The sequence below is a fragment of the Macrotis lagotis genome, chromosome 1 (assembly GCF_037893015.1).
Source record: "Macrotis lagotis isolate mMagLag1 chromosome 1, bilby.v1.9.chrom.fasta, whole genome shotgun sequence".
In the NCBI taxonomy this organism is placed as follows: Eukaryota; Metazoa; Chordata; class Mammalia; order Peramelemorphia; family Peramelidae; genus Macrotis; species Macrotis lagotis.
Genome location: NC_133658.1, coordinates 710,726,737 through 710,742,855, shown reverse-complemented (window position 1 = coordinate 710,742,855; position 16,119 = coordinate 710,726,737). Strand labels below are relative to the sequence as shown.

Below are 16,119 nucleotides of genomic sequence, written 5' to 3'. Positions count from 1 at the left end.
AAAAATACTGGACTAGTTTACCAGTTTCTTCTCCAGTTCATTCTATCAATGAAGAAACTGAGACAAGCAGTTTTAAGTGACTTACTCGGGGTCACAAAGCTAGTAAATATCTGAGCTCAAATTTAAACTCAGGAGGAAGATGACTCTAGCACTCCACTGCTCCACCTAACTTAAGGCACTATATAAATGGGAATTGTTTACAGTTATTCCTTCCACATCTCGGCTTTTCCAACATGGTTTCAGTATATTGTGGGTTGGAGTAAGAAATTAAGTGGAAATTTTTGGGAAGTTTTGCAGAAGCCACAGACAACACAGAAAAAGTTTAGAAACTAAGAAATGCATAAAATATATGTATAATGTCATATATTACAAATCTAAATCTTTTTTTTGTAAACACCCCATAATAGAAAAGGAAAAGAAAAAAATTCAGACTTCTTTGATACAAAGGGGGGGGCCTAAGTATTTTACATGGATTTTCCAGATCATGGGGATGCCATGCTCCTAACCCTTGCAATGTGGAAGGAATAACTTTATTATAGGATCACTGATTCTGAGCTAGAAGAATCCATCTAAACTAAATCATTCATTTTACACATGAGGAACTGAGGCCCCAAGGTTGTGTGACTTGTCCAGAATCACACAACTTAGTAAATGGCAAAGTGGCTCTGATGATGTTCTCTTCACTATTGCATCTTTTGTAGTTATTGTTGATGGTGATATTTACATGAATATCTATGATATATTTGCTTTTATCCAGCTCTCTGTGTCTCCCTCATTAAGCAGTAGTCCATACATGACAGATGGATAGACAGGGTCAGAACTATGGAATGATAGAAAGATGTTTGGTCCAGTCAGATAATGGGCCTGACTATAAGTTCCAACTTTTAAACCACTGAACCGAGCAACTTTTCTTCTTGAAAATGTGCTTCTTTGTAGTTGAAACTATGCTGTTTCCCAAGAGTCCAAGCAAATGACACTTGGAACTTTAACCACCAACCAAATGGGCAAAATTCTCTAAGTAGACTTTGATGCCTTTTGTTCAGTCTGGCTACTTTTCTTCTGACTCCCTTGGAAGGATGCTTGTCAGGATTCCCAACAAGGAGAGGAATTTGTAGCAGGAATGTCCTCTTGTTGAGGGAATTTGCTGACCACTATCCTTCTTAGCAGCCCAACTCAATGGAATGCTACAGGAAATAAAAAGTGGTTTCTCACTTAGGAATACATCACATCAGTACTTATGTGACTTATTCCTATGTGAGAAACCATTTTCTTCATGTGGTCTTGGATCTGAAGCAAATATTTTGAGCAATGACCTGATGCAGATGATGAGTGCTGGGCCCGGAGTCAGGATTATCTGAGTTCAAATCTGGCCTCAGATACTCACTAGCTTAGTGAGATACTCACTCTGGGCAAGTCATTTAAACTCTGTTTAACTCAGTTTCCTTACATATAAAACAGGGATAATAATAGCATTTTGATGTGAGGATCAGATTAGATAATAATTAACGTAAAGTCCTTGACACATAATAAAGCATATAAATGTTAGATAGTATCAATTTTTAAACTATTATTTAACATTGTGCCTGGCATTTAATAAGCATATAAATGTAAGATATTATCCATTTTTATTTTTATTTCATGTTGTGCTATGAATAAGAGTACCCATAGTCTCCAGAGTACCATATTTGTGATCTTTCCAAGTACAGGAACACCACAGAGGCATTATGTGTAGAATTTCATTTAAGATATCCAATAAGAAAATTCTTTTTTAGATTATCTCAGAATAAAAGTGAGATTTTAGCTATATTGGTTCAAATGCTTGAAACAGGACTGCAAGAAGTTCTCCCTGACTATCATAATGAAAAAAAGGAGATAGAAATGAATTGCTTGTATCTCTCAAGCTCTAAAGAAAGCTTCATTTAATAAATACTAGGAACTTAGGATAGGCATGTTACAAGTTCAATAAAGTCTTTCCAATACAGGGAAGACAGGTGTGCCTTTCTTAACAAAAATGAATAAGAACACTTATTATGGCTAGAAGCAGCCAGGTGGCACCATGGTGTATAGAGTAAGCCTGGAGTCTAGAAGACCTGAATTCAAATTTTACCTCAGACACTCACTAGCTGATTGATTCTAGCAAGTTTTTCTCATCTACAAAAATGAGCTTGATAGAATCCAACAATTTATTTCTACCTTCTTTTTGTAATGCTATTCAGGGTAATTCAGTTCAGATACTAATGATGTAATACTAGGTAACCTAGTTTCTCAACTTTAGAATGAAAATGTAATATCTACCTTCTAGGGTTGTTGTCAGGATCAAATAAGAGAAAATTTTTAAAGCTCTTAGCACAATACATGTTGCATAGTAAACATTTAGTAGATTCTTCTTCCTTTCTTCCTTTTCCTTACTTTTTTCCTTCCTCTTTCTTTTCTTCCTTCCTTCTATCCTTCCTGTTTTTTAAATTGGGTTCAAGTTTTTCTTTTGACATACTACAAGACTTTCAAGTCATGTTGGTTCTAAGTGTCCAGACAGTTCTCTAAGATCCACAGTGGCAAAATGAGTCTATAGCTGCATTGGTAGGGCACATTTTTTTTAAACTAAAAATTTCCTGCACCTAAGAAATCACTGATCTGGACCAAAAGGGGGAAACCATTTCATATATTCTTTTATATGTATATGTTGTCTTTCCCAATAGAAAGTACATTCCTTGAGGGCTAAACTGTTGTTTTTTTTTTTTGTTTTATTTTTGCTTTGTTAAAGTTATCTTGGTTTCACGGCAGTAATAGAAATCTACCATAAACTGTGTAAAGAGCACAAGTTACACCCATGCCCAAAGGAGTGAAACATTTCATTTCAGATCAATTTCTGGTATATATTATAACATTTTTTTTTCATATTTTCTGAGAACCTTTCACTAACAGGTGTACCAAATATCTCAGTGGAAAACTTTTCATCATACTTTAGAGATTTAAGAACTGTTTACTCTTTAAAAATCATGGGCATTTGACTTGAATCAATATCTTTATGGATGTTCCAGGTAGCAAATATGAGTACCAAAATAATTTTAAAATGATGTCAAAATATTTCCTTTTGAAAGAAAGATTTTTTATGACTCTAGGAAAATTCATACATATATATGTATATATATGTATACATACATATATACATATATGTTTGTATTTGTATGAGTGATCTTTTGAAGTTGGTTGGTCATTTGAAAATGTGATTTTCAAAAGATGAGACTGCACCTCTACCCTTTAATTGTATAGGAGAGGATTATGGGTGTGGAGCATTCCATATAATGTTGTTCTTGTTTGATGAGTTAATTTTGCTAAATTTTTTTTCTCCTCCTTATTTGTTATAAAGGATGACTCACGGGCAGGAGAAGAGATATATTTATAAATGAAGGTGATGTGAAAATAAAAGATAAAAAAATTTATTGTGATTTCTAATTTAACTTTTTTTGTTGTTTGAAGACCATTGTCACCTACTAAAATTCTTTGTCTGAGCAAAGTACCCATGAAATCCTTGTTAAGGATTCTTTAAGGTTTTTTAAAAGAGAAGAGGAAAATTAAAGCAGTCATTTGGATGCTTGAGAATGGTTAATGAAAATTGCCCTTTTAGAGATGTGTATATAACCAGTTTCTCTTGTATCAGTTCATAAATATTTAACCCTTTTCTTTACCTCAGTCCAGAGAGTATGGGACTGCTTGACCCTGCCACCAGTGATGGACGAGTCATTTTCTTTTTGCCCTGGGAAAAGATGACCATAGCTGGGACAACTGACAGCCCAACTGATATCACCTCACATCCTATTCCTTCAGAAGAAGACATTAATTTCATCTTGAATGAAGTACGCAACTACTTAAGCTGTGATGTTGAAGGTAATACTCGACTTCCTTAAGCTTCATCTCTTTTTAGTTTCTGGAAAATCATACCTTGTCCTTCCCTTGTCTTCTGATCTTCAGACTTTCCCTTGCTAGAGCTGGGGTCATGAACTTTAGAAAACTTTTGGTCAGAGTGACCAGTTTACATGATACTAGTTGGTTTTCTTATCTCCTACAAGTTCCTCTGCTAATATTTTATACTTTGTTGTATTTTCTGGTTAAATGTGCTTATTGCACTAGTAAGATGTCTAGCCTGAAATTTCCTGTCATTTCTAAGTCAGTGAAGCTTTGAGTGAGTGTTATTTGTTCAGAAAGTGTTCAAAAAGGGCAAAAAAGAATTTAGAAATAAGAACATCAAAAAGGATATGATAACTGAGGCTTTGATTCTTGGAATCTTGCTAAGGATTTAATAGACCCTCCTTGTTGAGAAAGTGCAGTGTTGATGACTGAATTTAGCTAAAAAGGATCTGGAGGCTACTTTTTTTTTGTTTAGTTAAAGTCCATTTTTTCATAATGTTCTATTTCATAATGAGTGTTTGCAGGGTTTTGTTTTTGTTTTTGTTTTTGTATCTGTGATCAATTTGGTAATGTTCCTTTGATCTCTTAGCCTGGTTTGACATTTTTGAAGATCAGTCTAAACCCTAGGCAAGTAGCAGTTTATCCTGGTGGAGGGAGTTCCCTGTGCTGACAAAAATCACAGATCCACTGAGTATTCCCACATGCCACCTTGGTTTACTTTTGTACTGAGCACCTGCCATGGTAATGGTTTCTGTAAAAGAAAAACAATGATCTCTTTCTATTTTTAGTACTTACAAGGTTGTGTGGCTATGGACAAGTCATTTAAGGTCTCTGGGCTGTTGTTTTTTTATTTTGTAAAATGTATATAATAATGTTGGTACTAATAATACAAAAAGTTGACATTTTATAGTGCTTTGTTTTGCAAGGGTTTTTTTTATAATTTGATCTTTACAGCAATCATGGGAATAGGTCTTATTGTTATATGAATTTTACAAATGAAGAAACTGAGGGCTAGAAAGATTAAGTAAATTGCTTATAATCATATGGCCAGTAAGTGTCTGAGGCAGAATTTGAACCCAATTTGCAAGTCCAATAATTTCCCTTTCTGCTATACCATATTGCTTTCTATACTAGTTAGAGTGTTTGTCACTACACTAGTTGCAAAGAAAAGCCCTAAACCTTAACATTTATATAAATGTGAGTTATTATTTACCTGTTAGTCCTTTCCCTAATACCTTTTCTCTTCAACATCTAAATGTTGAACAATATAAACTTTTCTCTCTTTCATTGTTTGACTAGGGAAGGGTAGTTTTTTAATTCTCAGGTCTAATAATGTAATCTGATGGTATCAAACACAAATAGAAATGGATACCTGTTATATAGCATATTGACTTAGAAAGTTACAAATTAACATTATTTGTATTGTATTTGTGTTGATTAAAAATTTTTTTCAATAGCATTGTAATATGGTTCTGACTTTGCCATAAGCCACAAGTTTGTCACTCTGCTTTAGAGAGTTTCATTATTTTGTATATTATTTAAATCAGCAGTTGTCAATACTTTTTCTGGACCCCTATGCACTCTTAACGATTATTATGGATCCCCAAAAGCTTTCATTTTATGTGGGTTATATCAATATATACTAGAAATTAAAACTCATAATAATCTGAACTCATTACATGTTAACATAATTTTTGAAAAAAATTACTAAATTTTCCAAAACAGAAAAATGAATGAGAAGAATGACATTGTTTGTATTTTTTTGAAAAAAAAAATCTCCTTGATATCTGGCTTAATAGAAGACAGCTGGATTCTCATCTCTGTTTCTGCCTTCAATCTGTTGTGATACATTGTTTTTGGTTGAAATAGATGAAGAAAACTCAGCTTCACACAGATATGTAGTGAAAAATAGAGAGTAGTATTTTAATAGACAATAACATCTTTGTATTATTAAGGAAATAATTTTGATTTCAAAAATTCCCTAGCCCCTGGAATCCCAGGAGTCTTTGAACTACATTTTGTGAACTACTGATCCAAAGGGTGTTGAATTTAAGTACTTGAAAAACTGCTTTAATAATAACATTTATATATCACTTACTAAGTGTTAATGCTTTAAAAATATTAACTCATTTAATTCCCATAACCACCCTGGAAAGGAGTTGCAATATTATTATCATCCCCATTTTACACATGAGAAACTGAGACAACCAGAAGCTAAATGATTTGTCCAGGGTGAATACAGCTATAATTAAATGTCTGAGGCTGGATTTGCATTCAATTATTCCTGACTGTAGCCCCAATGCTCTCTTCATTGAAACACCTACCTGCCCTTGCTGTGATAACATATTGACTGTGTAAATATGCATTGATACAAACTCATATGGGGTTTTGGGTTTTTTTTTGGGGGGGGGTTGCAAGGCAGTGGGGTTAAATGACTTGTCCAAGGTCACACAGCTAGGCAATTATTAGGTATCTGAGGTCAAATATGAATTCAGGTCCTCCTGATTCCAGGGCTAGTGCTGTAGCCACTGTACCACCTAGCTGCCCCTCTCATATGGGTTTTTGAATGTCTATATGTTACATAAGTATATGAAGACACATTTATATACAAAATATAAATGTATTATAGTATCATAGACTTAGGACTGGAGGATAATTCAAAGGTCACCTAACCTAACCTATTTCACTGATGAAGAAACTAAGGCCAAAGAAGAGAAGATTTACCCAAAGCCACACACCTAGTAGTAGTAGATCTGGGTTTGACCGTACATCTTCGGAATTCTTTACCTTGAGCCTTCAAATATCTCACTTAATAACTATATCAAGAATGGATGAAAGGGGCAGCTGGGTGGTGCAGTAGATAGAGGAACTGAGTTCAAATGTGGCCTCAGACATTAAATTACCTAGCTGTGTGACCTTGGGCAAGTCACAACCCCATTGCCTTGAAAACAAAACAAAACAATAAGAATGGATGAAGTCTATTAGAAAAAACAAAAACAAAACACTATGAAGTACTGCCTGTTTAATAGAAAAATATTCAAGGTCTTCAAAATTGAAAGGATTACTTAATTTAGAAAGGTTTCAATTAATTTTGCTGGTATTTTGTAATATAAAAATGTTATTGAAGGTTGGTGATTATTTATAAAATTATCTTGAAATAAATTGTCCCTTTTAAGAGGTGATTTTAAAAGTGTAAATGGTATTTTATAGTATGTTCGTTAGAAAAAGTGGTTTTCTATATGAACCCAGGTGTTTAGAAATCTAAAACTGCTGTAGTTAAGAAGGAAATTAATTTGGAAGCAGGAATTCATGCTGCACATTTCTGTTTCCTTCGCATTCAAATGTGGTATCAGATGTAGGTGTGGTAGGTGCTTTATTTCATTGCTAAGAGTCTAGGTAAAACATTATACATAGGTCCCAAAGGAAGATAATTTTCTGGGTTCCAAAGTAGAGGCAGTATTCACCACAACTTAAGTTAGATATGAATAAAAATACCAGTAAGGATAGGAATAAAGAGAGAATATGTATATGGCTACAAAGTTTAAAACAAAACCCCAACATTCTCCCCTTCAGTTCTGTGATGGAGGTAGTGTGGATGGGCAGCTGGTGTTGTCTTCCATATTGATACCACCTGCAAATAAATGAAATATGATCACAGCTTTGGCTAGCCTTCGTGGTTAACCCCACTTTAGAGAGCTTTATGGTAGTAGTGGAACAGTTAAAAGTAATGGACAGCTATGGTCAAAATTGATTTTAAGAAAAGTGGTTAAAATTGCTAACTGAGCATGGCTAGTCAGGTCTTCAACTTTTGCATCCAAAAACATCTGTAGATTAGCTCTCCAGGTGGGAAGCACCTGTGGTAAAAGTGGTATATATAATTTAGCATCCTGAGAGGCCTCCTTCCTACATAATCTCTTTCTCTTGTTCATTTCATATCACTTTTTAATCATATCTTAGTTTAAGAATTCTTTTACTAAAATCAAAGATTCTTAACTTTTTATCCAGCTCTCTAATACATCAAAGACACAATGTTGAGGCATTATATCATATCTAGATGGGAATAAGAATTAACCACAGCAAAGTTTGATTTTATTTCTAAGAATCTTCTTGTCTAAGAATTTTCATACCAAACAAATTCCTGGTAGATTACAATAATCAATTTATTAAAATTACTCAGTAAACAGAATTAGGGGACCATAATGGAGGGGAATGTTGTGTCTTTTAAAACCATGGAGAGGGTGAGAATTCTTAACCATCTTAACCAAAAATTTACAAAAGAAAAGACAAATTCTAGTGTATAAAAAATTTGCAAAATAAAATATTTAAAACAAGTAAGGATATTCACTGGGATATGTCTTTATGATAAACATTTCTGACAAAAATCTTATCTAAAACCTATAATGAATTGAAACAAATTTATCAGAATAAATTCTGAGTTAAAGATTCTTAACTTGGAATTCCCAGACCCCTAAAAGGGTTTGTGTACAGATTTGGATGAAGAGAGTCTTTGACTTCAGATGGGTAAAATCACATATTTATTTTCATCAACATCTACCTGAAACTTAGTAGTTTTTCGTTTATTATAAAATATTTTTCTGAGGAGGGGTTCTTATGATTCATCAGACTGTCACAGATGTTTATGACATACATGCCAAAATTAAGAACCCTTGTGTTAAGTGATCAAAAGACATGAACAGGCAAGTCTTGGAGAAATAAGCTTATATCGATGAATGTATGAAAAAATTCAAATTAATAATCAGAGAAATGAAAATTAATACATCCCTGAGAAGCCATCAAATTGGCTAAGATAATGAGATATGACATTTTGTGCCATTGTTCTGCTAATACATGGTTCATGGATGGATGAATTAGTTCAGTTCTTTAAAAAAAAACAATTCGGATTTATATAATAATAGTTACAGGGATATTTATGCCCTTTGATCTTGCGCTACCACTATTAGGATTCCATTGATGTTTCTACTACTAAAAAAATTCCTTTCATAATAAAACAAAAAATTAAAAATCCACAAAAAACAAACCTGTAAATAAAACCATTCTTAGCAGTTGGGGAGTAATAACAAAATTTGGTTTATGAATGTACTAGAAAATCAATATGCCACAATAAATAATGATTTAGAATTTAAAGAAATGGATGACTTAGAAGTAACAAGACAACTAGGTTGGTACAGAGGATAGAGTGCCAGATTTGGAGTCAGGAGTTCTCATTTTCTTGAGTTCAAATCTAGCTTTGGACAGTACTAACTGTAACCCTGAGCAAGTCACTTTATCCCCATTTGCATCACTTTCTCATCTGTAAAATGAGCTAGAGAGGGAAATGATGAACCATTCTAGGTATTTTTGCCAACCAAGAAAAGCGCAAATGGGTTCACAAAGATTTGAACATGACTGAACAACAATGACAAAAATGGGGCGGGGTGACACAGATGGAAGAAAGCAGAACCAATAGAACAAAAACATTTCTAATAGAACTAAGGAAAGTAATGTTGTCAAAAAGAATAATAATTAAATACACAGAAAGGTTCATGAATCATTAAAACCTTCAAACAAGACTTTTTTAGCCTTGTACAAGTTAAGCTATACATTTTTGTGGTATTTTTTCTTTAAGTTTCTTATCAATCACGTTTTTCATTTTTCCTCTTTTTGTTCTATATACTTGCTGATGGGAGCTTAAGATTTATTTGGAGGAAGATATCAAAATAATAACTAAAAATGAGAATAGTAACTTGCAGAGATGGGCAGTATTGTTTCTCCTTTAGCAGTGAACCATGGCATTAAGATTCATATTTTTCTAAAAGAATTTTATTGGTCTCTGAAGGAATCATTCTATTCAAAGATTAGTTAAAGGAGTTTTTTAAAAAAACCTTCAATTTCAACTTCCACTCAGCTGACTCATTTCTGTTTCATTTATATGTTTTAATATTTGAGTTGCTATTAATGTGCTAGGCACTATACCAAATACATTTCTCACTGCTATAATATATAGGTTTATGATGTGCATGCCTGTCAGGTAGGAACCAGATTGAGTTTATCCATTCATTTTACTGAACCGCCTAAGCAGCTGGGGAATGGCAATGACCTTTGGTCTTAACTGACCTGATTTAGATTTGAATTGTTAACCTAGTAGAGGTTCCACATCCCATAACTACTCCCTTGGGCCAACCGGTCTCCCAAATGATTAAAAAAAGATTGGTTAAAAGCTTAGTTTGAAATATTTTGAAAATAGTTCTCATTCACCAGGAGTGAAATCAAGTCATTTAAAAAAGGAATTTATTAAATGAATGAATAAATAAAATTTTCAGAACAGTTTTTGAGTCTCCCCAAATGGCTATAATGCTTAAAGAAGGAAAAAACCTGTCAAATCTTCACACTCCATGCTGTTCATCTGCTGCAAAATGTATCAGAATAATTCTGAAAAGCATTTTGCCTGTTGGGAATAAGATCATGTCTTCTTTTGCAATTTAGAAAGCTTTCCATTCACAAGCTGAAATTTCTAGATTACTTGTTTGTTCTTTCTTGAAATGGGAAATTGATAGTTCTGTTCTTTGTATTGAGTTAAGAAGAAAAATAATCTTGAGGAAAAAATGTATCATTAAGTCTGTTAGAGAGAGGGTAATAAAATGAATGTGGTGGCCACCCTGTGCTACGACTTAGAAGAATTAAGGGTGACAGAATATTTGCAGTCTCTTCCACCCAAGAAGTTTTTTTTTTCCCAGAGTGCTTCTGAAGACAGTTCCACTAGTTATACACAGGTTTTCACATGTGCAATTAGTAGTGTTTATAGATGGCCTGTTATTCAATTAACAGCGAAGCTGGTCATATCACCTCACTGCAGACCTGCTTTTTAACTGCCAGAGACAGCACCAGGGTTATCAACTTACACACAGGCTTGGATGTGTTCCAGCTGTTTAATTATCGTGTCACACGCTTTGCTTTTTCTAGTTTCATTAGTTTATAAATGTAATATGGTATCTTATTTCTATGATTAACACTTCATTTCGGCAGGTTAAACATGCTGCTAGAGAAGTATTGATTTCTGACACTTCTCTCCCTCCCACCTTGAACCCTCCTCTACCCCCCCACCCTGTTCATTTAGATATTTGCACTGATTTTTTTTTTAAAAAAAAGCAGTATCCAAAAAAACATACTGACAAATAGCCCAATAGGAAACAGAGCAATTCAATTTTCTTAACATAAATGTTATATGTACTTTTTACTATGAACTTTAATAGAAAATAAAATGGACATACAAGTTTAGAAGGAATGATAATAATTGTAAATCAAAATTTATAGTCCTTTTTTAAAAAATATGACATCTGGAAAAGTTTACTCTTTAGCTTCATTGTTTAGTCACTTTGCATGGCTTTTGGTATTTTACATTTAATCAAATACAGAAAGAATGTGAATATTGTAAACAATTAGAAAATAATCTAGGTACCTGCTAGTAGATGAAAAATTAATTTTCTAATTTTGCCTTACAAAATTTACCATAAACCCATACCAGTTTGTACACTAACCAAGAGGTTTACTGTAGATAGCTTTTAGCATCTATGGAATTAGCCCTTTTAAAATATATACATATATATATATGTATATGTATATATATATATATATATATATACACACACACATACATACATACATATATATACAGCCATCAAAAACTTTGAATAAAGTTCTCTAGAACCCTGCTGTTCCTTCTCCAGTCATAATCTCAGTCTTTCTTTGGTTTTTGATGGCAGAGAATGCTATGGCAGAATGCAGAAAATATTTCGAATACATTTGAACATTTAGGGGATACAACAGTCTGTCCGATGCAAGGTCTTACAAGTTTCGGAAGATTTAGGAAATAACTCAGTGAAGTTGGTGTTTTAGCTAGTGTTAGCAAAGACTTTATTTTGCAGACAGAATGTTAGTTACTTAAAGCATACAACTCATTTAAGTTTCTGATTTGAGTGACAATTTGAGAAAGCAAAATCAATCTTTGAGGCTCTGAGTCATGTCTTAATAATAAAAGTATAGTCATAAATAATAATAGCAGCTAGCATTATTTTATTATTTTGAGATTTACAAAGTGTGTTGCAAATATTATCTCATTTGATAGTCATGACAACCATGACTGACATGATGGTAGTTATAGGTTTCTGGATGAGACCCTTATGTTAAAAGAGGGCAGCCCTCAAGGTAGGTGCTATTTTTACATTTTAATCCCTTCTTGGATGGAGATTAAATGGTTTGCTTAAGTCACTATAGTTGATATGACAAATTTGAACTCTGATCTTCTGGAATTCAGCACCTCTTTTCACTAGCCCAGTCCTTTTTTTAGGTAACTATTTACTAAGGATTACAAATCTACTTCTAGAAGGGATCTCAGAGACTGCATGATTTTTCCAAGGACACACATGTAGTAAGAGTTGAGGGAATTCTAACCTAGGATCTTACTCTGGGACCCTTTCCTTTTTCCATTGTATCACATTGCCTTGTTGAAGATTTCCATCCTTTGCTTAGAGAATCTTGCTCTAATGTCTAGACCATCTACATTGGATTGCCAAGTGCATAGGTGAGATCCTTGCAAAGGGGAATGCTAGATTCTATAGGTTATCATCACTACTTCCATTTTATAGATGAAGAAACTGAGACTCAGTGAGGTAAAGAGATTTGGCTAAAATGTCAGAGGCAGTATTTGAATCAAGGTCATTTCTAACACTGACAATTGCAACATTCTCCTCACTGTCTCTGCCAACTAACTGGCCAATATATGTCATTGACTTAAGGGACACTAAAGCAGAAAATGAGGCTGAAGTAAGGCAGATCACTCACTAATCATTATTCCTTTGGCAAATATTATTGATTTCTTACTTGGTTTTAAGACACCATGCTAGCAATGGAGTATGCAAATAAGCTTATCCTATTCAGCCCCCGATGTGACTTTGGGTAAGTCTCTTCATTTACCTCAGTCTCAGCATCCTCATCTTGAGGAGCAACGTCAGGAGAATGTATAAAAACTTTTTTCTTAGAGACCTCCATAGAGGAGCTGCCTTCTCTTAACATAAGGGTCTCATCCAGATACCCATAACTCCCATCATGTCAGCTAGGGGATCTCCTTTTTTTTTCAAGTAGATAGACATCTACTATCATTATTTAGCAACAGCTTAACCCCACCCACCCTTTGCTATTAGAAAGTCAGGTGCCTCCCAATAATATAACTCCATATTTTCGCAAGCCTTTTTGGTGAAGCAGTTATCCAAATCATCCTAGGGAATTGAAGACTGCCAGTTATGGGGGACTTTGCTTCAACTCATCAGTGAACATTTATTAAATACTAAGTGCAAAGCATTGTGCTAAACATTGGGAATAGAAAGCAAGGCAAAAAATAGTCTCTGATCTTACAGAACTCACATTCTAATGGGAAGAGGTAGGGAGCAACATGAAAAGAAACACGAAATACAGGATACAAGGAGTATCCTGTACAAACAAGATTTTATATATGTGTGTGTCTGTTTCTTATTTGTATATCTATACACACACACACACATTTGGGGATGGAGAGAGACAGAGACAGAGATGCTAGATCACTAGCATCAGGAATAAGGAAAAGCTTCTCAAAGAATATAGGATTTTGGCTTTGATTTTAAAGCAGGGAAGCTAAGAGATAGACGTGAGGAAGAAAAGCATCTCATGCTTCGGACACAGTCAGCTGAGCAATGGAGTATCTTGTTTGAGGAATAAGCAGAAGAAGGATAGTGTCACTGGATTATCAAATGCATAGGTGAGAGCAAGGTTTATAAAGCTTAAACAAGCACTTTCCTTATGACAGTCCCATGGATTGATGCAATAATCATTATTTTCATTTCACAGTGAGAAAATATGACTGGGATTATATTAACAAAATATGTAACACAGGCTGGGTATGTGACTCTGCTGTGGTCCTAGTCTCTCAGTGCCCCCAATCAACTCTGTTAAGACAATAACAGGTACAACACTGCACCCAGTTGGCTTCAGAGAAGAAAGTGAAGCTGATGATTTTGCATAACCCTCCTCACTTAAATCCAACTCATATGCATGTCATAGCATCATCTCCCAGATATCGCGGTCCTCTTCAAGAAGGAAGGACAAACAACAGTAACAACAACAACAAAAAAAACAGTAGCTAGGCTGCATCAATTTCTGTACCACAGTTTCCCTATATCAATTATATCACAGATCTAGATGACCTTACATGACTCTCTAATTCCCACTTTCTATTTAGGAAAAAGAAATTGAACCTAGGTCTCTTGGCTCCATGTTTAGCACTATTTTCACACTAGTGAGGCAATAATTTAGTCGAACACTTGTTTGCAAACTGCAATGGATCCTCCCAATTCTTTTGAGGTACTTGCTACAGGTATCGTTACTCCTATTTTGCTGATAGTTTCATAGACATTAAGTGACCTGCCTTAGATCACATAATTAATTAGTTTCGCTGACAGGATTTGAAACTGGGTCTTCTTGATTCCAATTCTAGCAATCTGTATTTAGTTCTCCATAAGCAATTTTCTATTCCCAGGAGCTTATGATGGTAGAGGGGTGATCTTCAGATTTAAGAAGACTTGAACAGTAGGAGAAGGCCAGGATGGACAGCCTTGAATTTGTTCTCATCCGCATTATTAAGAGTTCCCATATCCCTGAGATCACTGATCCATCGGATCATTGGTACTTGTGTGGTTGGTTAATGGTCTTAGATGATTATTGTAAGATTTGCTTCTATACAAAGTTCTATGAGTTAAAACCATATCCCAGATAAAATCTTTAGTAGGAATCTTTGGATTCATGTATATGTATGGCATTGGCTTGAGCCTTCAGATGTAACTAAAGACTTCTCTCTAAACCAGCAACAGAGACTGCAGCCAATTAAGATGAAGTACCCTATAGGCTACTTTATATTTTAAGTATTTAATTTTGATATTTTCCTTAACTTGGCATGCAGACGTTCTTTATTTTATAAATAAATTCAGTCTCAACACTGTGTTAATATAATTGAAGTGGCACTAAGAACTCAATTCAGTTGAGTTAAAATTCTACCAGCAGCATGCAGTCTGTGATTGTAAATCCAGAGTATTTTATTGAATGTTTTAGAAGTGTGACTTCTGTACTGTTGACTAAATAAGATGTTAATAATAGTAATAATAATAGCAACATGTTTATGCAACACTGCAAGGTTTGTAAAGTACCTTACATCATTATTTTGCCTTGTGAGGGAAATCCTATAGTTATTTTACCCCCATTTTGCAGATGAGGAAACTGAGAGGGAAGGAAGTTAAGCAATTTTCCCACACAGGTATCACCTGATGGAAGCAGGATTTGAAGTCAGGTCTTTCTAAGTCTCTGTGAAAACCAGATATGCAATGTATGTAATATTTTCCTCAATATTTCTATTTGTACAAAACTGGTATGTTTTTAATATTAAATCTTTATCACCTGGTAGGATAAATGTTTTATCTATTTTAAACACAAAAATTTATACATTAGCCCAACAGATCTAACTTTTTCCCCTAAGTAATTTTTAAATCCATATTTTCCAGCTATGCTTCTGTTAACTTCACAGAATTAGAAACAACAACAACAGCCTAGAAATGGGATTTAATTTTCTGATGGGCAAAGTGAGAATAATGGAAAGGAAATGATTTTGCAGAATGGGTTATTCTTACCTTCTGTTAAGTTTTTCCAGCATTTTTGAAGACCATGCAAAGCACCATAACTTTGCTATCAATTAAGTTTGACTGAAAAAATTAATTACCTAATACAAGAGGTGCTTTGCTAAATATTGATAAAGTATCAAAATGAACAATGTGATGGGTTTATTCTGTCTTTATAAAGTAGTTCCTGCCCTCATAAAGCTTATAGACTTAAGAGGGAGATAAGGCACAAACATAGATAATAACCATGGTATCTATTTGCTTTAGAGAGCAGACAATAGAATGTTAATTGAGGTCTTCAAGGGATGATCTTGGTGTGATATCCAAGAGTTGGGCATAGGGGAGGAGAAGATTTCATGGAAGAAATGACATTTGAGTTAGCTTGAAAGTGTAGGTTAGAACAGTCAGAAAGTGAGGGAGAATATCATATACTTGACATTAACTGTATGATTCTGCTTAGAGTCAGGAAGGTATAAGGTTTATATGGGAGCAAGAGAGCAGTTTATTTTAAATGAGGTGT

General features: G+C 34.2%; 1 protein-coding gene across 5 annotated transcripts in view; it reads left to right on the top strand.

Moving 5' to 3' along the window:
* GPD2 (glycerol-3-phosphate dehydrogenase 2) overlaps positions 1-16,119 on the top strand; it is a 205,321-nt gene that overhangs the window by 171,560 nt on the left and 17,642 nt on the right. For all 5 annotated transcript variants that reach the window (XM_074215955.1, XM_074215952.1, XM_074215954.1 and 2 more), the window contains exon 9: positions 3,692-3,885. In XM_074215955.1, coding sequence (XP_074072056.1) covers positions 3,692-3,885 — 194 coding nt within the window. The remainder of the gene's footprint in view (positions 1-3,691; positions 3,886-16,119) is intronic.